This window comes from Pyxicephalus adspersus, chromosome 5 (genome assembly GCF_032062135.1).
Source record: "Pyxicephalus adspersus chromosome 5, UCB_Pads_2.0, whole genome shotgun sequence".
Taxonomy (NCBI): domain Eukaryota; kingdom Metazoa; phylum Chordata; class Amphibia; order Anura; family Pyxicephalidae; genus Pyxicephalus; species Pyxicephalus adspersus.
The window spans coordinates 5,785,085-5,812,974 of NC_092862.1; the positions used below are offsets into that span (position 1 = coordinate 5,785,085).

The window sequence follows — 27,890 nt, forward strand, 5'->3', positions numbered from 1 at the left end:
AATTATGGGATGAGAATCAGTGATGAGTGATTTTGACCGGCTAATTATTAGTTTAATAATCCTACTAATCTATCTTGGTGCTCTTAGAGGGGAACGCCTGTCATTTTTTTTTTTTTATGATGTTTTGGATACGTGGGTAAAGTTTAGATCCACTGTCAAGTTTTGATGCTGTCTGTGTCCACTTTATGGAGCTTTCCTCTCATTTCCTGTCCTGGCGACCAAACAGGAAGGGAGGGGAGTTTACCTTAATAGGCACAGAGCAATAAAACCTGAAACAGAGGATCTAAGTCGATGTTCTGAGTTTTCCTAGTCCTATCAAGAACAAACAAATCTGGCTCAAGTTCAATTTATTGAAGTTTATTTGGCTGCAGGACCTTCAGCTTTGCTCCCATGCACGGATGGCAATGTATTTTTATCCAGTGTTTTGCAGAGTATGCTGGTAGTTCCCCAGATTTCTGAGCATATTCATGATCTATGGAGGTGGAAGGTCTTGAAAATTATGTTCTTTTTTTTTTTTTTTTTTTTTTTTTTTTTATTTAGGTGACTGGTTACTCTGTCTCCCACGGAATCCCTTCCATGTCTGGCAACATTTACCCTAGCCAAGCTGCTGTATTAGATCACCTGGACTCCTGGAACCATCGAACCCAAGAAATGTGGCAAGCCAATATGGAGGTGAGTGCCATCCTATAGATACAGCAAAACATAATCAATTCAGAGAAAACTCCTCCATGGGTATGAACGGGCACATACAGATATACTAAGCATTGCTGCATATTCTGACATCTATAATATTATTATTACACAGTATTTATATAGCTCCAACATGTTACACAGCGCTTTACAAATCAATAGTCATGTCACTAGCTTTTTTGGGAGAAAGCCAGTTAAGCTAACTGCATGTTTTTGGAATGTGGGTGGAAACCAGAGTACCCAGAGAAAACACACGGAAAACCTGCAAACTCCATGCAGATAGTGTCCTGGCCGAGATTCGAACCTGGGACCTAGCACAGCAAAGGCCAGAGTGCTAACCACTGAGCCACTGTGCTGCCCATATAGAACACTTTCAAGGTTGGGCCTATGTGACCAAGGTGATTCTAACCAAAACGCTTCTTTGCTCCATTAGGAGGAGGGAGAACACTGTCCAGCCGCGAGGCGTTGTAATTACCCCAAGACTAATTGCTTTTTTTTTTTTTTTTTTTTTTTTTTTTTTTTTTTTTTTACTAATGGCCTGTTTATAGCAAAGATATTGGTCCATATGAATGTGAAACTTCAGTACAGATTCCCGAAGGTGCACAAGCATGTATTATGCTTCCGTGGAGGGTCGTGCGTGCTAGCATGTAGCTGTATTGTAAACCAAAGCAAGTGGAAATGTACATGCCAGAAAAGGACATAAATTTGCAGTGGGTGGTTCTATTTTAGAGAGAGAGATTTTTATCTGTGAACAAAATAACCAGATATCTCCACTTAAAGTGCATATCCCATAACTGACCATTTACTGGCACACTGACAGAAAAAAAAAAACATCAATTTTCCCATTTGGATTATTGTGCTGGTCTGTTTTCATTCTGGAAAGCTTTTTTTCTGCAGCTTTAGAAGACGAGAACATTGCAAAGCACTTTTCTGCAAAGTGCCCTATAGGTGTGGGGGTGATTGGCTATCTCCATTTTAGAGCAGGGCCTTCTAGAAATGTTGGGGCGGGGGGATCAGCTTTTTCTGGGCCCCATTCACATCTCCATACAGGTCCCTCTAGTAGCAGTTAAGATACACTTTCTCCTGTTCAGACCCCTTTTCTTCTCAGTGCCCCCTAGTGACAGGGTTGGGGTTGGCTTTACCAAGTGCACAGAATTCCTGCCCTCTTTCCCTCTAGTGTCAATGGGCATTTATTCTACAGTAGCAAATGTATGTGATCAATTACTGGTATCTCTTAAAGTACTGCAATTATGAGGTAAATCTGATAGCCATTTGTAAAAATTGCCTGGCTGCCATGCTGATCCTGCAGTTTCCTTAAGCAAGTCCCTGACCCAAAACCGTTGCATAGATCAGCAGTTCTTACCTGTTTTTATTTTCCTTATTCAAGGTTTGTGTTTCAGACGTATTGCCATCCAACAGAGCCAGCCAGTATTTGTGCAGCCCTTGTATTTCCTTTGTGACAAGTTACCTTTAATCCCCGCTTCCTCCAGACCTTACTGAAACAATTTGTGCATGGAACATCTTAGTAAATGCTGTTGTTTAGTCTGTCAGATGCATCTGTGGTCATTTTCCTGATATATTTTATCCTCTTGTCTGCAGGATTCCGGCCCCATGGACATGAGATGTTTGGGCCAAGTTCTTCCAACACATCTGATGGAAGAGCGATTAATACGGCAGCAGCAAGAGATGGAGGAGGACCAGCGCTGGCTGGAGAAAGAGGAGAGATTTCTGGTAATCTTATACTTTCATTAAAAATAAACTCAGCTAAGCACTGTTTACATCCGAAGCAGCCAAATACCATCACTTTATAAATGAGATAAACCTGCGCTACAAAAGCAGTAATAATAGAGTTCCGATATCATTTACACATGCTGGAATTTAATAACTGCTCCTGGCTTGATCCATTCCCATGTTTTAAGGAGACCCTGTCCCCTAAAAAAACCTCCCTTTCTCCAACTTGTCTGGTGTTTATATACATTGCTAATAGTTTAGTAATGTGCATCATTCTCTCATTCCTAAAATGATTGCTACTAGGTGCCGTCATGACCAAAGAAGCCAAAATGCAGGTGCATGACGCAGGGGTTTCATTGTTCTTGCCCTGGCTATACAATAATGAACTACAGACTCAACATATATTAACAAAAAAACAGTCATTGAATTATAGTAAGAATCTGAACTCCCATTCCTGTGTTATAATAGTGCAGCCTTTTATGTCAGGCCATTTATCCTCGGTGCCCCAAAGTGGCAGAGGGGATCAACTTTTCCGAGTGCACAGAGCTCCTGCCCTCATTCCAATAGGTGATCAATAATCTTTTAAAGTACTTTGATTATGGGGGAAATCTGGTGTAAACTTTCTACAAATAGAAGCCTGGCTATCATGCTGCCAATTCTGCATTTTCCATACACAAGTGCCTGACCCAGATTAATTGCAGAGATCAGCAAGTCTGAGAAGGCTGCTGGAAGAGGGTCAATGTTGTTGTCACTTGACATATTTCAGTTCTAGGGACAGCTTCCCTTTACACAACGGTACGAACAGGAAGTGAGTAAAAAACAGTTGGCTTCTTTAGTCCTAACTGTAAAATTCCCCATTGCTTTCTGTCATGGTGACCCCTAATATTGTTAAAAAAAAGAAAACAAGGGTAGAATTCCATCATGGAACAGGCTGAGGAGGATCACCTTGTGTTTTGTTTAGGAGCATACAGCCATCCATGGCTTCTCGGGGTCACATGTCCCCCGGACAGGGACTGTATTTTCTCCACATAAAATCAGATCTGGCAACCTTGCAGCATATTTTTTGTTGGGTAAACTTCCTTCTGTGTTATGACATATCTAAAAGGTTGTTTGACAAACTCCTGCCTGTACTCATCTGTGTTTCTTACAGTTATTTTTTCTAACATAGATGAATGTTGTTGCCAAAATCTGCATTTGACTTTAAACAGAAAACACAGAAAATAGATTTTGTTTGGCTGGCTTTGCCTACAGTGTAAATACATCTCAATATGAGCTGCAATGTCTAAAGAAAGCCACCTTTACACTGTCATACACCCAACACCTTAAAATTAACCCAGCATCTGATGTTTTGCTGGACGTGCATTTCAAATCCAACATTAGGCAAAAAATGTTTGGTTTTCATCAGTCTATATTAACAAGTTTTATAATAAAATAACATAGAATTCCCAAAATGCTTTAAGTAGCCAGATATAGAGGTAAAAGGAAAGATACACAAAAGAAAGGCATGCAGCAATGTGTTCATTTACTTTTAATATACAATGTCAACACAGCACAAAATGTAATTAGACAAATGACCGAGATGTGGTCATGAATTTCCTCTAGACAATTTGCAACTATTTCCCATAGTTCCTAATATTATGTCCATAAAGTCCAGCACGATTATATATATATATATATATATATATATATATATATATATATATATATATATATTAGTTATCCACATATGTGTAGCAGATTTTCCCGACATGTTTCGCCCCATATAGGCTTCCTCAGGGATATTGGCACGCTTGCGAGGTAAAGCGCTGGAAATAACATGGAGCTATATTAGTTCAATCGGTAACAATCACAGTTAAAAAGTAAATAATATCATGACCTAGTATCTCTCTGTAGGTTTCAGTATATACAGTGTAACCATCAAAATAAATATTAAGGGCAACAGATAAATAAAACTACTATTCTAAGAAGTGTCCCAAAGATAATGCTGTAGAAGATACTTAGATCTAAATAGCTCAATACATTTATCATCAATGTTAGCAAGCAGCAACTTATATTGATTTGTCTCACACTTATCTGATACACGTTTTTGCTTTCTATACTAATCAGCCACCATATAGACGTTTGCAGTCTGTAATGACCTGAAACATCCACAGTGTTTCCAGCAATCAGACAAAATTCAATTTTTTTAAACACAATATCATTTTGTACGGCTGGCTTGCTCTGTGGTTGTTCTAACGAATTTAAATGTCACCCCTCATATAAACAAATCACCTGACATCTAAATTCCTGCACCCGACTGCTTTTCTTTCTGATACAAAACAAGCTCACCCATTGGATGTTGCTCTGCAAATCTCAAGCAGAAACTTCAAACTATCTTTTGGGCACCTTAAGGCGAAGACATAATTTATGATCTGTGCACGTAGCCAAGTCATCGCTCTGTCCTCGAGTTCTTCCTGTGCAATAAAACGAAGAGAGGAGAAAAAAAAACTTTGCTTGTGCAATGCTAAAAAGATTCAGTAATTGGCCCCACTTCCACTCTGGTGGCTGCAGCCAAGCCGCGCACACAAAACTTTTCCTCTCGCAGGAAACTGGAATTAATGCATTGCCTCGTCTCCTGTTTACTCTCAAGACATTTCCCGGGAAGATTTCTTAACATCATGCAAGTGTTCAAGTGCTGCGTGGGCCGGATGGTAGGATTTTTGTATTTTTTGCTGGATCTTCCCCTCGGAGTTGTTTTCTTGCTTAACCGATTCAGACTTGCAGGAGAGGATTATGCAAACAACTGCTTGTTGGAAGCTGTGCATGGCATGTTTGTCTACCAGTAACACATCTGTTTATTTCACTTGTTTCCAGAAGCCAGATGTCAGGCTCTCCCGGGGAAGCATCGACCATGTGGATGGAAGCATACAGTGTCCGGTAAGCCTTTCTCTGGATATTTTACAGTCTGTGTTATGCCTGGATAACAGCTGTTTGCTGCCCGTGTTAGAGAGATAGTTCAAATACCTTTTGGTGCAGGAGCCTTCAGGCAGAAACAGCTGGGAGAGTGTCCAGTACTCCCACAAGGAGTAAGCGTTGCCTTGTGAACTGTCAATTGGATACCTGCAGGCTTTTCTATGCTTTCTATCTATTGGTATTTGCCCGTAGTACACACGAATAGAGAAATATAACCTACTGATGCAACAGTACTGCTTCCTTGTCTGAAAAGAAAGAAATGTCTCCATTTGTATATATTACTGGACCAGTACTGCTTCCTCCACCACACTCTGACAACACATATAACGTCTCTTTTATATACAGCTTATCAATCCAGGGCTCCTTTCTTTCAAAAATTATAAAATTGTCTCCCTTTAGAGGAATTTCAATACATTTTTTTAGGCACCTCTTATTATTCTCATTATACTGCATATGGACGGCCGTGTACTCCATGGCTATTCACCCAGAGGGGTATAGCCTAAGGTATGGAGTTATGTGGCATACCAACTTCACTGTTAAAATATCCAAAAGTTTATTTGAACTTCAATTTAGACTTCATAGTAATGTAAATCACAACTTTAAAAGTGACTCCTTGTGTGTGGGCCAACCCTGTAGTTGGGAGCTCGTAGAAAGGACAGATTAGTAGTGGGAGTACTATGACCCATTTTAATGTGAATTCCATGCGGGGTTGGTCGAGTTATAGTTTTATCAGCTATTTGATACCAACTTCATTAATGTGTTACTTTGGTAATAGGTGCATAAGTGTAAAGTTTGTGAGAGCTATTTTCTGATCTTGTTACTTCCCCTGAAGAAGCGGGTCATTCTTGTGAAACACGTCGGAATAAGTATCCTGTGTACCTTTAAAGCTGCATACCTTTACTCCTTTCTGACAAAGCACTCGCTGTTACAATATGTGCAGGTTAAGCTGCGTACACACTTGCAATTTTTGTCGTTGGAAAGGATCTTTCACGATCCTTTCCAACGACAAGGGGCTGCAAGATGCATGAACGATGCTGTACATACAGCACCGTTCATGCTCTATGGAGAGGGGAGGGGGAGAGCGACGGAGCGGCACCCTGCTGCGCGCTCTCCCCTTCCCTTTCATTACGATCGGCTGTCGTCCATCGGTCCGGTCGATGGACGACACCGACTGTACACACGGAAGATTTTCGCCCGATAATTGGCCGATGCCGATTATCGGGCGATAAAAATCTGCCGTGTGTACGTAGCTTTACTAATGCAGCACCACTTCCTTCTCCGCCATCTGACAATGCACTCATTGTTACTATGGATACATTTACTAATCTAGCACCGCTTCCTCCTCGGCTGTCTGACAAGGCACACACTATTGCAATAAGAACACCTTAGTAATTCAGCACTGCTACCTCCTTCTCTATCTGAACAGATACTCCCTGTCACGGGCTTCGTTAGATGTCCAGCTCGAATAATAAGCTGATAACAATGTTTAAACTTTGCAATCTCAAACATATTCACCCCATTCCTTGCAACAAACACCACTGACCTTGCAGGTGAGGTCTGGTCAGTGAGCAGAGCTTTGGCATTTGTGGCTTGCTGTGCCCAATGATATATTTGATTAGCCTTCCCATGATTTGATTACTTTAGGGAGAATGAACATTAAGGTTTTTGGGTCTGCTTTCCATCCTTCTGACTGATGCGCTGGTGTCTTGTGTTCTTTGCAGGGGTATGTTGTGCAAAACAATAACCATACGGGAATGATTACCCACCGCGCTGTATTCGCAGACTCTGTTCTTGTGAACAAGCGGAGCTGGTATTTTCTGGGTCCTCCAATAAACATGAACATTGTGTTGTCCATGATGTGAGAAAAGCTTGCATCATATTAGTTAAAGCTTTTTTTGTTCTCCGTTGACCGTTTTGGTTGTCTGTGGTTTATTGGGTGTTGCCTTTACATTTCCTTTGCACTTTTGAGGTGTCAGATTCTGGATACTTTTCTGACGATACGTTTTTACATGTTGGGCTCCATCCCACACCACACATCATAATGCTGCCCCATGGTATTCTTTATGAAGCACAATAGATATAAAACAGATCTGCAGGCAGACCTATCCATCCTTCCCACTGCTCCTCCTCTGTTGCCTCACTTTGTAGTTCTCTTAATTGGCTTCCATTTCACATGAGAATCAAATTCAAGCTCCTGTGCTTTGCCTTCAAATCCCTCCACAGCTCTTGTTCCACTTCTGACCTGGTAGAAAAATACCCCCCTAGCCACTCTTTGCTCCTCCAGTGACCTAACAATGACTTCCTCACTCATAACCTCCTCACATGCACAGCTCCAAGACTTTTCTAGTGCTGCATTGACTCTCTGAAATGGTGTTGGTGCTCCTATTCTGCTTGCTCCTACTTTCTGCTCATTCAAAAGTGCCTTTAAAACCCAACGCTTCAACCTCACCTACCAGTCTTCTTCTCTTCCTTAAACCTTCACTACTCACCCAACATTCCATATCCCCCTCCTATTGTGTGATACTTCCTCACCTTTAGATTGTAAGGGCTTCTGTGCAGGGACGTCTCCTCCTCCTTTGTCACTGTCTGTATATGCCTATCATTTGCAAACCCCTATTTAATGTACAACGCTGCATAATATGTTGGCACTATATAAATACTGTTTAATAATAATAACACATCCCCCCAACTTTCCAGCATGCAGCATTAAATGTTAACGATCCTGCTGTATTTGCAGTGTACTTTGTGAAGTTTTTCAATATGACATTGTGTAATAAGCCTTGGCTGGGTGTTCTGTTTGTGTAAAACTTTTTGCCTTTGTTGCTGATCTAGCAGGCAATAGTAGTAGAGCAGATTATTATTGTTTAGAACGTAAAAATAGATTTTTATGCCAAAGCAGCAGGACGCAACCTAATCCGCACTACATTTACTATACAGATGTATGGTCGCAGCAAACACGCAAGAGCAAAGCAGTCAGCACACAAAGATTATTTCACTATACGGGTGGACATTTGAATTACCCCTTGGATCTAAAGATGGCCATACATGTAATGGTTTGCTTGCAGATTATTTTAGAGATACAAAGCTAACTTAGTGCTAAGGATCTGCCACATTGCATACACATTTCAGGGATGGTTTAGATTTGCCTTCATATCAGCTCTGGTAAATCTATGGCCAAAGGTAAAATCAGATTACAATGTATACAGCTAGCTTAAAGCTGAACTCAGAAGAGAATCATGTATGTCTCTGCCACAAACTCCTCATGTACAGCCTTGTAGAGGGGCCATTTTGCAAGGTAAGTGTGCCAAAATGTGCACATATAAAGTGCACCCCCACTCCTTGTTACCCCCACTCATAAGTGCTGCGGACTAAATTTTATTCATTTATCAACCCCAAATTTAGTGATTTTCACTGCATGGCTCAGTCCAGAGCCGCACATCCTTTCCTGTGGCTGCTTCATACTATTCATTTGTGTGGGAAAGCTGTACTCATGGCAGCCTCACGCAGTCATTTTAATTGCAGTTTTCCCATAGGAATGAATAGAGTGCATAGCGCAAATGTGCAATGGGAAGCAAACTTTTTTTTTTTTTCAGGAAGATTGTGCAGCTCAAACACGCAGCAAAGCCACAGAGTAAAAATAGATTAATCATGGCTGGAGTGTAACACCTGAGGGGCAACACTCCAGAGGGTGGGGGTACTAATTAAATTAAGCATTTTTTATAAATAAGAGTCCTTGTAATGAACTACTAGGAAGTCAGGATAACCATAACATGAAGTTATTATGTAGTGTGATGTAAACTAATCGGTGTTCAGACAATTTTGCTAGAATTTGGAGAGCACCATAGGTGTGTGTGTGTGTGTTTGTGTGTGTGTGTGTGTGTGTGTGTGTGTGTTTTTTTTTTCTTCCCCCAAACACCCTGTGCACTTTCACCACCACTCTATTCAAGTGAATGGAGATTCCGATCACCATTTTAGAGGTTAGAGGGTCTCCACATTCAAAGGCCTACTAAGCAGGGAGTGAAACTTCTTCGCAGGTTTATCAATCTAAAGTTATAAAATTGGCAATCGTGCTCCTAGCGAAGAACAAAAAAGTGGAGAACGTTTTTCTGTTCCTCACTTTGTAATAAATAAGCCCCCTTGTTTCCAGCTGCTTCTTGCCATAGATTGTTCTACATTTTTTACTTTCTTACTGGTTGGCAGAGAGCAGTATATATTATTCCTATCATTCTATTGTTTGCACCTCATTGCTCTGAGAGAAGCAAGCCGGCGTTTCTGACTGTTTCCTGAATATGATCTTTTGCTGTCTGCAGCCTCAGCCATGAAACTCCAAGCATATGATCTTCACAATAAAACTATCAAAGCCAAAACATAGCCAAGCAATCAGCATGTCTTAGACCGTGAGACAATAGTAACTTATGATTTTCCAAAGCAATGCTTTCATTTTCCTCAACTTTCTCCAATGTTCAAATGTATTTTTAAGTTTAGCAAAAAAAATATTCTAATACCCATAGAGAATTCCAAACTTACAATACGCAGTTCATCATTTAATATTAATTTTAGCAAAAATATTTCTAATACCCATAGGGAATTCCAAAATTAGAATTCTCAGTTCATCATTTCAGTCTTTCCTGCACGATCAGCTGATCTTTACTCGGAGCTGATAAATAGACTCAGTAGCAAGTTGCATAAAACTTTGCTGCGTTAATAAGGTGTCTTGGGAGCATAGTGACAGACAAATATTTTCCTGCACTCCAGATTCCATTCTTGTCCCGTGAAATCCTCGACCTCTCGATTCCCGAGCTGGAGTGTGGATGAAGGAGACCTCTCTGCGAATGCCTGTGGTTGGAAGACCATGAAAGGGAACTTTGGATGAGTCTGAGGTTTAGATAAGACAACAGTAAAATTCCACCGCACCCCTCCTTCTCCTCCGGCATAAAATGCTCCAGCCGCAGAGATCTTGTCACCGCTGCAGCCAAAGCCTTTTTGTTAAATGGATGGCGCTTTATATTTCTCAGCATTGAGGCTGAATTACAGCAACCCCATGAATGTAAACACAGAAGAGAGAGAAGGCAGCTGGAGGGGTCACTGCACTGAAGGATAAAACACTGTTGGGTGCCTGTTGCTTCTCATCAAAAAGCCTAAACTTCATTTATAAGCAGATAACGAATGGGGTGACCGATTTACAGCTGAACTTAAGGCCAGCTGCTAAATACATAGATATAGCGTTATCTTACAAACAGTTTATAATTCTGTCTACCCACTTTTATGCTTCATATTTCTCTGCTAGACCTCACAGCCAGAAAGGTAACACCATCAATGTACGAAAAAAACGGGACGAGAAAGCTGGGTTTTTTTCAGGGCAAGCTTGTGCAATGTATTGGGGCAAGATGGAATAAATTGTTCACATAGTTCTTGTGTTAAGTACATAAGCGAAACAGCTTGGTGACTCCTATTAAAAACTCCATGGGCGATAAGACCATATATCTATACAGAGGATCCCTAATCTATGAGTTGTGAAGAGTGCTTAGATATAATGGATTGTAACCTGACGCGTTTCGCCTATAGGCTTCTTCAGGTGATTTATGAAGTGTGTTAAGTTTTGTAGTTAGCTGGAAAAACTTCATAAGATGTATTTTTCATGGGGAAATATAGGCACATTTATTCCCACAAAGTTTTTCGATATAAAGCAGTGTCTAGATGTGCCAAAAGCGTCTGAGGCTTTGTGCCAGAATGTGTATAACAGCCAGACACCATCATTGTAGTTGCTTCCACCATTTCCCACTGAAACATTACAGTTATATTACAACTACATTTACATTGTTTCTCTTTTCTTTGTATCCCCTCTGCCAGTAACACACATGTTTTAGGGGGACTACTGACCAACTAAATAACTGCTCTCTCCTGATTTGCCTACAGAACACCTCGACCTTTCTCCTCCATGAAATTGGGAAGGGTATTTTGTAGTTTACAGAGAACTGGCTACACAGGTTGATTGCTGATCTCTTCCAGCATCCTCTGTCTATTTTTGTGGTTGCTGCATGTCCCTATGTGGTGTATAAACCATTCCAGCACCATTGGTGGTATTGTGACACTTGGAAAACTCATACATCAGAGTCGCACCTCAGTACACACCTGTTGCAAGCTAGAAATCGATCTAGCCTGACGAACTTCAGCTGAGTTTGTGAATCCAACACAGAGACTTGAATATCCTTCCTCATGCATGTACATAAAATTGTAATTTTGCTATTGATTTAATTGACCCTTGCAATCCTTCCAAATGCCCCATGTCCCTTACATATAACGGTAGGCTGATCACAAGCGCTTTAGTGGTTGCAAATGTGAGAGAAAAGATGGAGAGCTGTTGGGAGTAATCGAAACTTAATATACGCAAGCAGATCCAATGCCAGTTTTGTATTTGACCCATTGATTCTATTTATTGATTGGTAGGAGGTCCCAAGATGCAGCACACATGTACAATACTCATTTTTTTACTATCCGTCTTTATTTTTTATTTTTTTACTGTACTATTTTAAATATACTCTGGATAGAAAGTGGTTGGAATTCCATTCCGTGGGAGCAGAAGTGAAAATCAGTCTGTGTACTAGGCTCTACATATAAAAACAAATAACCCCTCCTGTGGTTTCAATCATCATGGCCACATCCCTTAAGTAGAGAATCGCACATATGATAAATAATAATAAGGGAGTACCCTTGTTGCAAAAACTTTCAGGTCATGGGGGACACTTTTATGATTATTACATCCATAGCTCACAATATATTAGTGCGGTGGTCGATGGGAAGAATTCCTCTTACATTGCTCATTAGTGGGAAGAATGTCACCCTAACAGATAGCCAAAAAGATCATTGGTGTCACTTAGTCTGACCCGAGAAGCAGACTAAACCCCCAGCAACCACTGGAGGAACCCTGGTTGAGAAACACTGTTCTAGAATATAAAACCGTCAGGAGGTTCAGTTTGTCTTTGCGGAGTATCAAGCTGAATGTGCAAACGTCTTCAGCTTCAGAACCAACTGCAGCTTTTAGTTTGGCTATAGCCAGGAGGGGGTTAGGTCCTGTTCCATAATTTAAATTATTGTCACATTTAGGTAAAACTCCCCTTAATAACAGGATTAAAGAAGAATTTCCCTAATAGGGACACTGCGATAAAACCTTTACAAGACTTTCAATGTTTTTATGCATTTCAGATTTTCCTTTTTAGCTGGTAAATATTACTTCCCGCCCTGGTGGGTTTTTGCCCCTGGGTCAGGAAGTGAGAAGTTGCAAGGACATCAATAAAACCCCCTTCTCTAATCAATTCAAAGCAAATATTTTATAATTAATGATACAGCTATACTGGGGCAGCCATACTTACTTATTAAATATATTGGTTCTGCATACAGCTTAGAAGTGCTGCACATCTACTTTTCATTGTTCACTTTCAATGCAAAGCTGTCTATCTTCACCGGCTGATGGAAAGCAATACAGCGCCCAGGCTCTTCACAGAAGGTGCCCAACAATCTTTAATATTCAAAATTTTACTATTATTTTTGACAGTAGGATAAAGAATAACAAATAATAAAACAATAGGTAAATATTTCAGCAGTTACTCACAATCGGGGTATTTAAAAAAGGTTGGTTTTGGCTTGTACTTTGCTGTTGCAACATAAGGCTTTAGTTTCTTTACGCACTTTGCTGTCTTGTCTCCAGAATCCTGATGGAAACTCTCTATTTTCTTGTCTTTGCAGGCCGGGAACCAGCACATTTATCAGCCTGTTGGGAAACAAGGTGAGCATATGATCAACAGATCACAAAGTGTATTAGGCCAGTTGCTACCTTAAAATTAGTTGCACATATAGTTTTTTTGGCAGGGCTACCTTTTTCCATGATGGCAAAGTAACTGGTCCTCTTTACAGGAAAGATCAATAAATATTTGGATAGAGTTTGGAAGGGTTAGAACTGTTGCTTTTTTGTTTTAGTGCTGCGTTCCAGTGACACCCTGTGTGCCATGATATGCACAGAGGGTCACTGGGACAGAAAGTAAGGGGAGATTGCCCAAATACAAACGCAGACGTTCTTCTTGTGTTATTATTATGAATCAATACCTGGAAATTCTTGTTAATAAATATTTTCACTATAAGCTATTCCATAGCCATTATTCCTAAGCAATCCTTAGACCTCTTTCATGGTTTGCACATCAGAAGTTTTCTGGGTAAGGCCAGGAGTTGTTCAGGTTAGGTTAACATTAAGCATTTTATGACAACTGGAATGATTTTGAAATACTGCATTTTTAAAATGTTATTTTGTTTTCTGTTTAGATCACTCTGCTCCACCAAAGAAACCCCCCCGGCCGGGTGCTCCCAGTCACGTCAGCAACCTGGCAGGGCTGAACAGTCCTGCGGACAGCTACAACGAGGGTGTGAAGGTAGGAACAATCAAGGACTCATGTTTAGTGCTAGGGATTAAGATAGACTGCCTCATTTATTAAAACTGGAGACCATACATTTTCATAAGTGAAGCTAGATGATCCAGCCAACCTAGAATAGATCTGGTCTAGGACTCAAAAGATTTGCCAACAAATAGCTAAAAACCTTTTGGAAATCCATTCCAGGTTTGTTGGATCACCAAGCTTCCCTGATAAAAGTGTATTCTCTCCAGCCTTGGGAAGCATTAATAAATCAAGCCCATAGAGTCAACGACTTTCATCGCTATTTGTGGAATTCATTCCATGTGTCACATGACTCATCACGGAGTATATCATGTCTTTCTATGTCATGTTAGTTGTATTTCTACAAAATGTGTTGCTGCAAGATAACTTGAAAAAGTACATATTACAAGCATAATAATCTGCATTTACTGTCATTGTTGGAAGCTGCATAAATGCCACAAGCAAGACCTCCACAACATTAAAAGAAAAGGAGCAGGTTCTCTTTAATGCCACCTTTCCTAGCAGCATGTACTTTTACTCTCTGCAACTCCATTTAGCTCATGGAATTGCGGAAAGTTACCCCACCACAGTAACAAACAGACATGCCCCCATACCCAGAAGTACCAAATATTTCTTATTCTGATGTCGTCCTTTCCAATTGGCTGAAGGTACCCGTGGGGAGGTGAAGGGTAAGTGTGTGCTGCTGAAAAGGGAGGAATTAGAGAAACTAGACCCTTTCTTTATACATAAGATACTTTTATTTCCCTCATGGTCAGATTTGTTTGAACTTTGGCATTCCAATCTGACAGGTGAGGAGAACAGCAAAAGCCAATTTTGGCACCGCCTAGGAATAACTGCAGTTCAGGTGCAGAGACTGAAATATTCCAGAAATCTTTTCATAGCCACATTTCTGCTATTTCCAAAGTAGCAGGAAAGGCCTCAAAGTAACACATAGCTGGGGTATACAGACGTCAGTGATTTTCCATGGAAATTTATCTGTTGAGTGTTCAGCTTGGAAGACTTTTACTCCCCGCTTCTCTGACGGCGAGCACTGCGCTGACCCGTTAGCAGCGGCCTTGTTTATGTGAGAATTCTGACAGGCGAGATGCCAAGCCGCAGATAAATAGCAGCTGTGACACAAAGCCCCACTACAGCTGGCGGGGAGGCAGCCTGATTCCTATTAGGAAAATCAAATGGCCGTAAGAGTTACTGCAGGCAAACTTCTGTCCTGCGGCTGCTGGAGGGACCACTAAGCCATTGAATGCTGGGAAGGTGTAGTTCTGGAGGAAAAAAAGTAAAAGCTGCAGACAGACATGCCACCTGTACTATCCAAATGCCAAGGTCATTTTGATTATTTCTTTGGAAATTTTGTGGCAACAATTTCCCATGTTCTCTCACCCCAATACATTCCCACTGGCCATCATGACAGCCTATCATAATGCTTGATCAATAGAAAAGTATTGGGATATTTCACCAGCTTAGACCCCTCAATAGCATTGTGACCTAGGCTGAGCTAAACATTATAGACTTGGTATGTATTTAATTTTTGACTGCAAAGTCAGGTTGTTTACCTATTAAATGAACATCTATATAATTCTTGTATAGCTATCCAAAATCTGCAAATTACCTTTCCACAGCCACTGCAATTCTGAGTAGGTTGGCCTAATGTGTAAATCTTTTTTTGCATTTCATGCCGCTATAATACTAACACGTTTCAGGCATCTGTAGTTGCTTAAGCAGTTTGAAGGAGGGACCTCGAAAGCGGGTTGATACTCAAAGACTGAGAGCTGATCTGGAGAAGTGACACAGACTAAATGCTAGAAAGTTGCAAGAGTTAGCGATGTCACTTCCTGAGTAAGCAGGTCACCAGGTGTGAATCACAATACTATCTGCACAGAATTGCAAACATGCTGCTGTTCTCCCCACCGGTACAGCTGTTTGATGGGTACCAGGTCCAATGATATTTTGATAGTTTCTCAGTGTTTGCAAATTCCTCTATGGAGAATGCAGGATTGGATTCCAGCTGTTCTAGAGCAAGCTAGAAAATACCATAACGTTTTTTTTAAGCCGTTTCATCCTTTGACGTCGTATGTCTCTTGCTGCTATTCTGTGCATCATTGCCCTTCTACTAGCCACACATTTGCTGCTTTATACAATACCTTAGGTCACATTCCTGTTGCTCATAATAGGAATTTTTATTCCATAGTAAATACATAGCACATAACATTCCCTTTCTGCCTTTGTTTTGTTCCTCTGCATGATACAAATAAAGTTTCATTTGCATTGAACTTTGCATGTGCCATAAGCATGTCAGGTGTCCAGTTTGCCGCCACCTCCCCTGCACACCCACACCAAGCTTACTCTATAGATGCTTTTTATTGAATATGTCATGCATGTTTTTGCTTAGCTGCATTTATTAATATTTTCTTTTTCTTTTTCCTTTTATTTGGCTATGATAAAAATTATTTAACCCTTCCCTCACCCTGCTCGAATTTAGCCTTGGAGGGTAAGCACCTATCTGTGTCTGTGTGTGCCACTTTTAGCGTTACGGTATGATTGTTAACCATTACATTTCATTAGGTGTGACCCAAGTTTTGTGTGTTGTGAATTGCACCAAGCCAGCCTCTGTCATCCTAATAAATGTGTATATTAGTGGGATTACATGATTTTAACTCATTAGAAGCATGACTCCCAAATTTTACATTACCTACCCAACTTTCAGAAAGTACTCATACCCATTTACATTTTTCAATTTTCTTATGTTGCAGCCTGATGCTACAATCATTTCAGTTCTTTTTTTTTTCTAATTAATCTGCACTTTGTACCCCATCAAGACAAAGTGAAAACAGAATTTTAGAAAGTTTTGTAAGTGCATTAATATTATTATACAGTATTTTGATGGCGCCAACATATTACACAGCACTGTCCATAGTCATGTCAATAGCTGTCCCTCTAAGGAGCTCACAATCGAATGTCCCTACCATAGTCATATGTCTTTATTACAGTCTAAGGTCAATTTTAGAGGGTAGGCAATTAACCTAACTGCATCTTTTTGTGGGAGGAAACGGGAGTAAAGCCACACAAACACAGGGAGACCATGCAAATTCCTTGCAGATAGTGTCCTGGCCGAGATTTTAACCTTTGACATAGCAATAAAAAGACAAAAGTGCCAGCTACTGAGCCAACCCTGCAGATTAGGTGTTCCCATTGTATAGGCAGATCTTAATCTCACCCCCAGTTCTAATGACAATTAGAATTGTCAAATAAAATAACAGTCTAAGGTCAAATTTTGGGGGGGAAGCCAATTCATTTAACTGCATGTTTTTGGGATGTGGGAGGAAACCGGAGTACCCGATGAAACCCACGCAAGCACGGGGCAACCCTGCAAACTCAATGCAGATAGTGTCCTGGTTGATATTCGATCCTGGGACCCAGTGCTGCAAAGGCCACCATGCTGCCCTTGGTGTTAAAAAAAAAAAAAAAAAAAAAAAAAAAAAAAAAAAAAAAAAGCATGAAATATCACAATACAATAAGTATTCAGACCCTTTGCTTAGTTAAAGCACCTTTAGCACTAATTTCAGCCTCCAGTCTTTTTGGGTGATGATACAACAAGCTTTGCACCCTGGATTGGGGTATTTTCTGCCATTCTTTGCAAATCCTCTCAAACACAATCCAGTGGGGTTAGGACTGTCGGTGGATGGCTATTTGCAGGTTTTTTTTAGTGTTTTTCAGTTGGGTTCTAATCAGGGTTCTGGCAGGGCCACTCCCAACAATTCACAGTTTTGTCCTTAAGCACCCCCTTGTGTTGTATTCACTGTGTGCTTTGGGTCATTATCATGTTGGAAGGTGAATCCACGTCCCAGTCTGAGGTCCCGAGCACTGTGGAACAGATTTTTAATGAAGATATCTCAGTACTTTACTCCATTCAGCTTTCCCTCAACCCTGACCCGTCTTCTTGTCATTATGGGGTGCTGAGTGCAGAATAATGAGAAAAAAATAAACAATTGTAGCACCCAGCTGCAACATAACAAAACTGAAAAAAAGGGAAATACTTTCTGAAGTCACTGTAGTTGTTGTGATGTCTTCAGGAAGCTAAAGAGCTGATAAAAATGTCATTTGCATGATGATGGAGACCAGGGGTGAATAGAGATGAAGAAATGACCAGGGGAGGGATGGAGACTAGACCAAGACAAGTAAAATATTACCAGATCAAGCTTCAAGTAATGCAAATAATGCATATAAGCTGCAAACACAAAAAGCTGCAGATATTTCTGCCCTGACAGAACTGTAACATATGAAGTCTTTGTTGTCCATTCCATTGTCCTCCCTATGCAGTGCAGGGATAGAAGTAGATGGATAATGGTGATGCAATGCACAGTGTACCCAGAAGCCGGTGGCTCGTGAGGGCTCGGCACGGAATGGGTGCACGAAGCCTGAGCGAAGGAGGGAGTCCTCCAGACCGGGCCTGCTTTAGTTACCAGCCAGTGTAACCACAACAAAACCGAAATGCAAACATATAAAACCACTCATGGCAGACCGAGCACATTGTTCACATGCCTTCCCCATCCTCAATAATCCACAATCTTCTCTTGGCCCGGGCGTAAAAACAACACTTTGCATTTTGGATACAGCATAAGTATTATTATTATTCTGTTTTTTATAGTGCCAACAAATTATGCAGCCCTGTACATAGGGGTTGCAAATGACAGACCGATACAGTGACACAGGCGGAGGGGAGGACCCTGACCAAAAGTATCATAATGTTTTCAAAGTTCCAACAGGATGATTGAATTGAGAATCACAAATGTTCAGGGTCAAGCTATTAGCACACCTAGGTGGACCATTGCAATTCACAAATCCTGCAAGGCATGTTCTTTGCACCAAAAATAGAAGTTTTGGTGCAGCACAGCCCAGCTTTGTGTAGAAGGAAGCTAAAGTATCGGCAATGGTGTCCTCCCTCCCTGTGGGAAATAGGTGCAAGATTTCACCATTCTGAGTTTGACTGCTGCTTATATAGTTTTGCCGATCGTGACTTATTTGTATAGTGTATCTTACCATGTGCATACATAGCTGCAGATCATTTTTGGAAGAATAACCATGCATATATCCCTCTGTCACATTGCCCTCATCACACCTCTGCAGTAATGATATGTGTTGACAAACCTTGTAAAGCGCACCCACAATAGGAATGCGTTGGTGTCCTGGCCATTATTATTAATAATAATATTAAACAGGATTTATATAGCACCAACATATTACGCAGCGCTGTGCAATAAATACGGGTTGCAAATGACAGACTAATACAGATAGTGACACAGGAGGAGAGGACCCTGCCCCGAAGAGCTTACAATCTAGTAGGTGGGGGAATTTACAGTGACCTCTTGTGTCTACACCGCACGTCTTGTCTGCATTTTCTAATATAAGGCCCCACTTAGTGGTTGCTTTTGCATTGGTGGTTGCATCTAATATTCATTACTCACTCACACTTCTTTTCAGATACAGCCGCAGGAGATAAGCCCGCCGCCCACAGCCAATTTGGATCGCACTAACGACAAAGTGTATGAAAATGTGACCGGCCTGGTGAAAGCTGTGATAGAAATGTCAAGTAAGATTCAGCCGGCCCCTCCTGAGGAGTATGTCCCTATGGTAAAGGTAAGCCGTGGAGTTGCTGCTTTATGACACTTATAAAGTGTGTGCAGGCTCTGCATTTACTTCTCATACAGCTGGTGGTGCAGTCATAGAAATAAACTCAAAGGAAAATGTACAATATTGGAGCATATCAGTCTTAAGATGTGATGTCTGCACTAGTTTTCTTTTTTTTTTTTACTTTTTCACCTCTTGCGAGTAACCTATTTCTTGCTCAGGAATGATAACGCTCTTCACTGTACTATATAAATGAAGGAGTGGTTGTCATTCTAGGACAGGGAGTTTGTTAAAACTGCAGATCACTTCACCCTCTAATTTCCTCCATAGCCTTGGGTAAGGTGATCTGCAGAGTGAATAGGTCAGGCTAATACAGGGTAGCACTGGATTTCTTAAACAATCAACAGATTTTTTTTTTGCTCCTATCTGAGCAAGCGAGAAGTTTACTGTTTGGAATACAGGGATTTGAGATACGCTTCTAATTGCAGTGCAAACAAACCAGGAGCGCTGCAAGTGAGAGATCACAAGACGGCAAGAATATTTTGTTCTGAATGTACAGCTGTCTCTTTTAATAGAATGGCACCTAACCCAGCAATATGGCTGCTCCCTTTATTATTGTGCTGTAAAGTAGTGGGGAGTTGTGGCATTTTTCACAGATGACAAAGGCTACAAGGATAACTCAGGGTATAAGGCTTTGTGGGACAGAATGCCAATTTACACTTGCACTTTGTCTGTCCCCAATGTTCATTAATACGTCTCATTGGGTCCTGACTGATAGTATTTTACGTAGGATACATACCAAATCATTTTGTACCTCAAAGTCCATAACTCTGGGAGGTTTTTTTAGGGCAGTGATGGTGTTATCTATATTCATGCAGCATTAGCTTCTGGGTTTCTGTAGAATTAGGGACATATCTGTTGGCTTTTCTATATTCACTCTTCCTTAATATTAAGATCAAGTGTTCAACTTATGCAATATGTTTCTTTTCATCTCTGCTGAAATAGTTAAATTTGTTAATTTTTCCCCCCACAGGGTGTGGGCTTAGCTTTGCGCACATTGCTGGCCACTGTTGATGAGACCATTCCTGTTCTTCCCGCAAGTACACACAGAGAGGTAAGTGATGATCTCAGTATCGTATTATACAGTGACCTCTTTATTGTAAAGCCCTGACCAATCCTAGGAAGGATTTTATCCTCCAGAACACCTTTACTTTCACCTCCTACTTTCTAGATAATCCTCCTTAGTCCATGCAGTTGTTCTTATAATCATCTCCATATACACCTCATTCTAAAGGCTCCGTACTGTCTTCCAACATCTGATCCTCTATCTGCCCATTGAAGTAGAACTTGAAAGTGTTCAGACCATAAAACTTTCCCTTTCTTCACTCACCTGAATTATGTGATCGAACCTCCTGTAGCATCATTATATGTGTCTTCTGCCAGTCTGTTCTCCCCTGACCTCTTACTACCGTAGTTGTTTTTCCCCCACCCCATTTCCACTAATGCAGTAGAGTTATTTCAATGTGCAGAAATGTTTTGGTGCACTACACTACCATTCATTCTCAATGGCATGTCAGCACACCTTTACAACAGACATGCAAAGCACACAGCAATACAATAGGATCATCACTTTTGATTCCGTCCACATTCAAAACATTTCCAGGTCCTCTCACTTTCACCTGTGCAACATCTTTAAAATCAGCTCCTACCTGTCCCCAGAAACCACCAAACTCCTTGTACACGCTCTTATCATCTCTCGTCAGGACTACTGTAAAGCTACGTACACATGTCAGATTTTTATCGCCCGATAATCGGCATCGGCCAATTATCGGGCGAAAATCTGCCGTGTGTACAGTCGGTGTCGTCCATCGTCCTGACGACCGACCTGCCGAAACCACAGACGATGGACGACAGCCGATCCTAATGAAAGGGAAGGGGAGAGCGCGCAGCAGGGTGCCGCTCCGTCGCTCTCCCCCTCCCCTCTCCATAGAGCATGAACGGTGCTGTATGTACAGCACCGTTCATGCATCGTGCACTCCCTTGTCCCTTGTCGACAAAAATTGCAAGTGTGTACGCAGCTTAACCTCCTCCTCTCTGGTATTCCACTAACCCGACTCTCTCCTCTACAATCTATTATGAATGCTGCAGCCATACTCATCCATCCTTCCCACCTACTTACCCCATACACAGCCTTCCCACCTACCTGCCCCATACACAGCCTTCCCACCACCCCCGCTGCCTTTCTTTGTAGTTCTCTTCATTGGTTTCCATTTCACTTTAAAATCAAATTCAAGCTCCTGTGCTTTGCCTTCAAATCCCTCCACAGCTCTATTCCCACCTACCTACCTGATACACAAATCCCTCCACAGTTCTTGTCTCGCTTACCTTTCTGGCCTGATAGAAAAATGCCCCCCTAGCCACTCTCTTCGTTCCTCCAATGACCTACTAATGACTTCCTCACTCATAACCCCATCACAGGCACGGCTCCAAGACTTTTCTAGAGCTGCCCCGACTCTCTGGAATGGTCTTCCTCGTCCTATTCAGCTTGCTACTACTTTCTGCTCATTTAAAAGAGCCCTCAAAACCCAACGCTTCAACCTCACCTACCCCCTCCTATTGTGTGATACTTCCTCCACCTCCTAGATTGTAAGCTCTTCTGGGCAGGATCCTCTCCTCCTCCTGTGTCACTGTCTGTATCTGTCTGTCATTTGCAACCCCTATTATACAGCACTTGTATATTGGTGCTATATAAATACAATTTTTATTAATAATTTAATACACAGTAAAATGCACCACAATATGAACCCAACCTTGACAGAACTCGCTTTGTAGAAATTCACTTTGATCTGACACTGAATTTTTTTACCTTTCAGATTGAGATGGCACAGAAGCTGCTCAATTCCGACCTGGCAGAGCTCATCAACAAGATGAAGTTGGCACAGCAGTACGTCATGACCAGCCTCCAGCAGGAGTACAAGAAGCAAATGCTAACCGCCGCACACGCACTGGCCGTGGATGCTAAGAACTTATTAGACGTGATCGACCAGGCCCGGCTAAAAATGATTGCGCAGTCGCGGCCACACTAAGCGTCCGAGCACAGACTCCTGTTAATGCCTCTGTCTAACACGTTTTCCTTTTGGGATCATGTCTAGCCTTCCACCAGCAGCCTCGCTGTCAGCAGGCGGCCACTCCTCCGGCACAGGAAAACAAAAAGCGCCAGTTGGCGCCACGCGCAGTTTCCATCCTCTTTCTGCCACAGCTGTCAGGGCTGAAGGTGCCGCTGCCGCGGATTTCTGTATGTGTCAGTCACCGGGAGGAACGTTGGCACGGGACTTTGCTGGAGTCGAGAACGACCAGAGTCCGGGTGCAGATCAGCGGAGGATAAGGCTCGGCGATATCTGTAAAATCCGCAGCGACCGTCAATCCCGGCGGCTGCTGCAACTGGAATATCTTCCTTTTCTGAATTTTCATTTTTTTTTTATTATTTTTCATTTCTGCTGTCCAGTATGCTACGAAGAAGTTCTATTTTCAAGACTTTCGAAAGACTCCAGACGAATCGTTGCAGTTCAGTCCTCTTTTTATTTTTCACCCCTGTGGACGTGTGAATCCCTTGATCGAACACTCAGTGTGAATCCTGTATGTCTTACATTTCATTTTTTTTTTTTATCTTCCCTTCCACCAGAATAAAGTGCCAGTTTTTTTTTTGTTTTTTTTTTCAAGGTGAATTTTTGGTTGCTTTTTGTTCTTTTTTTTTTTAAAAAAGAAACGCGCGCTGCTAACTCCCAAACCGTGCGTATAAAACGGGCACAGGCGGTCTGTAACCCCACATCCTAAGGATCTGCAACTCCCAGCATACCTGGAGGCTGGCAGGTGATGCTGGAACTTGTGGTTCTTCAAAAGGATGGGGTTCTCCGTGCCTGCTATAGATAGATCCAGAGCCATTAAATATTCCCTTTTTTTTTTATAAATATATATATATCTGTAATTTATAAATAAATCTTAAGGCTGTGCTAACATTTTACATGCAGCTTTCTTGTGCACTGTCTCGCCTGTTCAATTCCAGTTTTTGTCACAGCTTTACCACCTTATAAGTGATCAGAACACATTCACGCTATACGACCTATTCACCTGCTGCAGGTTTGCAGGGGGAATACAATTCTCAGGAAGAACTTGTACAAAGCATTTCCGCTAATAAACAATTTATAAAAGCAGATTTGCTGAAACAGACGACCTGTTCCTCCATGGTTCCAGCAAAATGAAATTAAATCTTTGCCCCCAGATGGGTGCGAGCGGGGGAATTGATGAGCACCTACAGATCATTCAGTTATTAAAGGATTTGCAGATAATGCTGGTTTTCTTGGAAATGTGTTTGCAGATTGATTAACTCAAAGAGCAGAATACAGTAAAGTCCCACCGGAATCCACTGCTCACCAATATGGCCTTTGCATTGGTTTATTGAGTAAGCCTGGAGGAAAATGAAATGCCAGGAACTTTCAAATCATATAATAGAAGTGTCACTCCTCAGTTTATCCAAATGTTAGATTTAATTTGAGTTTGGAAGGGTTAGAATCCACCAGTGTCCACACTGGGGAGATTCACTGTCCCTGCAGTATTCTGTTCAGAATTTTATTTTACGCTGGATGAAAAAAGCTGCAGGTGGGTGGTGGCCTAATGGGGACCACCATTTCCATGCTCCCCTTTACTCTCTCACCAGTCCCAGGCCAGTGTTCTCCCCGGCCCCTTTTAGCTGGGCGCACAACCCGGCACATTTCCATAACCATCTGGCTGTTCATGGGTGGTTACTGAAATGTGCCGGGCAGTGCGCCCAGCTAAAAGGGTCTGGGGACAACACTGGCCTGGGACTGGTGAGGGAGTAAAAGGAAACATGGAAATGGTGCTACCCATTTCCGTGAGAATGGTTGAAGCCTTGGTAGTATTATTATTATTTATTATTATTATTATTACACAGTATTTTATATAGCACTGACATATTACGCAGTATTTTACATGTCATGTCACTAACTGTCCCTCAAAGGGGCTCACAATGTCCCTACTTCCGTCATAAATCTTTAATACAAGACAATTTTGGGTGAAGCCAATTAAGCTAACTGCATGTTTTTGGGATATGCAAGGAAACCAGAGTACCCGGAGGAAACCCCACACAAACACGGGGAGAACCTGCAAACTCCATGCAGATAATGTCTTGGCTGAGATTTCAACCTGGGACCCAGCACTGCAAAGGCCGGAGTGCTAACCACTGAGCCACCATGCTGCCCTGTTGTATGGTGAAAATAGTGGGAAAGTGATGTGGAATAATTATACTAAGGTACCAATATTGGGATCTGCTGCCTTCCCACTAATGCAATAATCCATTGTGCTCACCAGCAGCCTTCTCCACCCCACCAAGCACCCAACTGTGAAGGTAATGGCTTCATAGAAGTTGGAAATTGGCCTTTCAGCCAGCAGAAAAAGATGCTTTTTGTACCAATTGATATGTTTTATTTCAGTTAGTTGTTCAACATGAACGTCATAATTACATGTATGATTTTCTTTAAATTTATGTAATGTGCAGGAGATGATCAATAAGGAAAGAAATGGCAGGCTGAGGATGGATCCCAAATGAACTATTATCATTATTAAAGAGGATTTATATAGCGCCAACATATTACGCAGGGCTGTACATTAAATAGGGGTTGCAAATGACAGACGAATACAGACAGGGACACAGGAGGAGAGGACCCTGCCCTGAAGAGCTTACAATCTAGGAGGTGGGGGAATTTACACACAATAGGATGGGAGATATGCAATGGTGGGAAGTAGTGAGGGTTTCAGAAGACGATGGGTAGGCAAGTTGAATGAATGGAGACAAAATTATGAAGTCCAGTTTTGGGCACCAGTTCACAAAAAGGATATTGTGGAACTGGAGAGAGTGCAGAGAATGGGAACTAAACTAATAAAAGGAATGGAGGAGCTCCGCTATGAGGAGAGATTACCTGAACTGAATCTATTCTCCCTTGAGAAGAGACGTATAAGGGGGGATATGATCACCCTGTATAAATATATAAATGGTCCATATAGAGAACTCTTTCCAATTATTCACTTTGAGATCATTACAAAGCACAAGGGGGCGCTCTTTGTGTCTGGAGGAAAAGAAGTTTAAGCTCCGGATAAGGAAGGGATTCTTCACTGTAAGATCTGTGAAAATGTGGAATCGGCTCGCTCCGGCCGGGGTTTTCGCACGTTCTATAGATAGCTTAAGAAAAAGCTGGATGGTTTCTAGAAGCACAGAATATTACTGGGGATTAAGGCTTTAAATTAAAGATAACGGAGCCTGGTGGACCAGGGAACATCCGACCAGGGATGTGGACCAGGGAACAGCCTCATGGGATCGGGAAGGAATTGTTTCCCCTGTTGAGCAAATTGTACCAGGCCTTCCTCTGGACCAACTATGTCTTAAAGGGTTTTATATCCTAGATATGTTCATTTCCCTAGTGGTTGAACGCAGGAGTTGTTTATACCTGTGAAGGGCACAGACAGCGAGCAAGGGTTCTGACATTTCCTACTCTGTTAAAAAAAAAAGAAAGCATTGCCTTTAAACAGGAGAAGCACCCTTGGAACTGTTTTCCCTGCATCCTGTGCTTTTCTTACAAAGCAGTTTATGTTTAGGAATTGCTGTCCAGTTGCTCTGCAATGCAATTGCCATCTATTTTTAGTTTTAGGAGATTTAGGGAAGTTGATGGGAAATACATGAATCATTTGGTGTAAATTGGACATTAATAAGAAACAGAACACAGATTGCAGTGCAGCAACAGCTCCCCCTGGAGGATATCACCCTGTATTACCTCATAACCAATACACAGGCTGTTGTAGGAATAACTCATTACTGTTATTATTGTTACACAGTATTTTTATAGTGTAACATTTATTTATATTGCACAGTCATTTACAAAATCCATAGTCATGTCCTTAACTGTACCTCAGAGGGGCTCACAATCTAATGTCCCTACGATAGTCATTTGTCATTGTTACAGTGTAAGGACAATTTGGAGGGAAGCCGATTAACCTACCTGCACGTTTTTAGAAACTTGGTGCTGAAAGTGATCAGATACAGAGCTGGCCACTGTTAAATAGGGATGCCAATTAATTAGCATTATAGGTAGATTCACCTGCATCCTTTCAGGCAAACCTTTCAGCTCCGTCCCACTATGATAACGTCACCGGTAACCCCAGAAATGTAACTGCAAACTCAGAAATACAATGCTCAAGAAAAAAAAAACACTAAATACATATCAGTTCTTGATGACTATTCAAGCTCTTGGTTCTATATTGTATAATTTATTAAGCACACAATGACTTAAGGAAGGTCAATGGAAACCAAACCTATTACTTGCTAAGGGCTAGGTTCAAAATTACACTGAAAAAAAAAAATGAAAATGCAGAATGATGAAACTTGTCTGTCTGGGCATGCTTCTGATGGGATGGTAGATGATGCCCCGGGGGGTTCTTCCCCCAAACCTGGATCGGGGTATCAGTGAGCTCCTGTACAGTCTATGGCAGAACTTGGCAGAGTAACATAATGTCACAGAGCTTCTCTATTGGATTCAGGTCTGGGGGACATAAAGGTCTGCTAATGACATCAAAGTCTTCAACATCATCATCAAATACTGCCCGTCTGTTTAACAGAACAAAGGGCAGTAAATAGAAGATTATCGTTGTGGTTGTATGTAATTAAATTTGCATATTTATTGTGGTTTTAAAAACAATTTTCCAAGCAATAAAAATCAGGATCAGACTTTCCAAAAACGATTTCCAAATGTTTCCAGGACAGCACAAGAGAGATTGGCAACTCCTCCATCTCCTCCAATTGGCATCTGAAAATGTATTTTTATTCCATTTTTGGCATATAAAAAGAAAACAGAAGTACAAATTACAATAACAAAGGCAAAAAGAACAAAAAGAGTAATGTTACATCAGATACATCAGAAATATGCAATTAAACCTTAAATAACAATACATTACTCAGAACAGGAATATGGTAAGTCCAGCAATATCAAACAGAATCTCAATCCAATATTCCTCAATTCCTTAACATCAGGCTTTTATTATTATTATTTTATTATTATTATTATTTAATAATAATAATTTATATTATTATAATAATAATTATTATTATTATTTATTTATTATTATTATTATTTATATGTTAGAAAAAAATAACATGTAACATGAAATCGGAGTACAATAAAAATGTACAGTTATAATAAACTAAAGAAATAAATATATTACCCATTTTGACGTAACAATAGTTACTCAACCAACCCAAGGAAGATAAAAGGAAAATAAGGAGAGCGTAAACTAAGGAAGGGAAATGACCTGAGTTTTCAGATTGGAAATTTTCAAGTCTTACTGGGCTGAGTACAAAATAGGGCAAGGACCAACAATATCCTGGCA

The 27,890-nt window shown here is 41.1% G+C and overlaps 1 protein-coding gene and 2 long non-coding RNA genes across 8 annotated transcripts in view; 1 reads left to right on the forward strand and 2 right to left on the reverse strand.

Annotated features, from left to right (window-relative positions):
• PTK2 (protein tyrosine kinase 2) overlaps positions 1–23,455 on the forward strand; it is a 145,896-nt gene extending 122,441 nt beyond the window's left edge. For all 6 annotated transcript variants that reach the window (XM_072410626.1, XM_072410624.1, XM_072410620.1 and 3 more), the window contains 8 exons: positions 541–672; positions 2,290–2,421; positions 5,275–5,337; positions 13,117–13,156; positions 13,687–13,793; positions 19,293–19,448; positions 20,473–20,553; positions 22,313–23,455. In XM_072410626.1, coding sequence (XP_072266727.1) covers positions 541–672; positions 2,290–2,421; positions 5,275–5,337; positions 13,117–13,156; positions 13,687–13,793; positions 19,293–19,448; positions 20,473–20,553; positions 22,313–22,525 — 924 coding nt within the window. In that variant the 3' untranslated portion in view covers positions 22,526–23,455. The remainder of the gene's footprint in view (positions 1–540; positions 673–2,289; positions 2,422–5,274; positions 5,338–13,116; positions 13,157–13,686; positions 13,794–19,292; positions 19,449–20,472; positions 20,554–22,312) is intronic.
• On the reverse strand, positions 337–2,570 carry LOC140330480 (uncharacterized). The gene is made up of 2 exons (XR_011920749.1): positions 2,054–2,570; positions 337–684 (listed from the first exon to the last, which is right to left on the reverse strand). It is a non-coding gene; the product is annotated as an uncharacterized lncRNA (long non-coding RNA).
• LOC140330479 (uncharacterized) lies at positions 3,934–7,127 on the reverse strand. The gene is made up of 2 exons (XR_011920748.1): positions 4,750–7,127; positions 3,934–4,226 (listed from the first exon to the last, which is right to left on the reverse strand). It is a non-coding gene; the product is annotated as an uncharacterized lncRNA (long non-coding RNA).
• Positions 23,456–27,890: the final 4,435 nt, after the last annotated feature.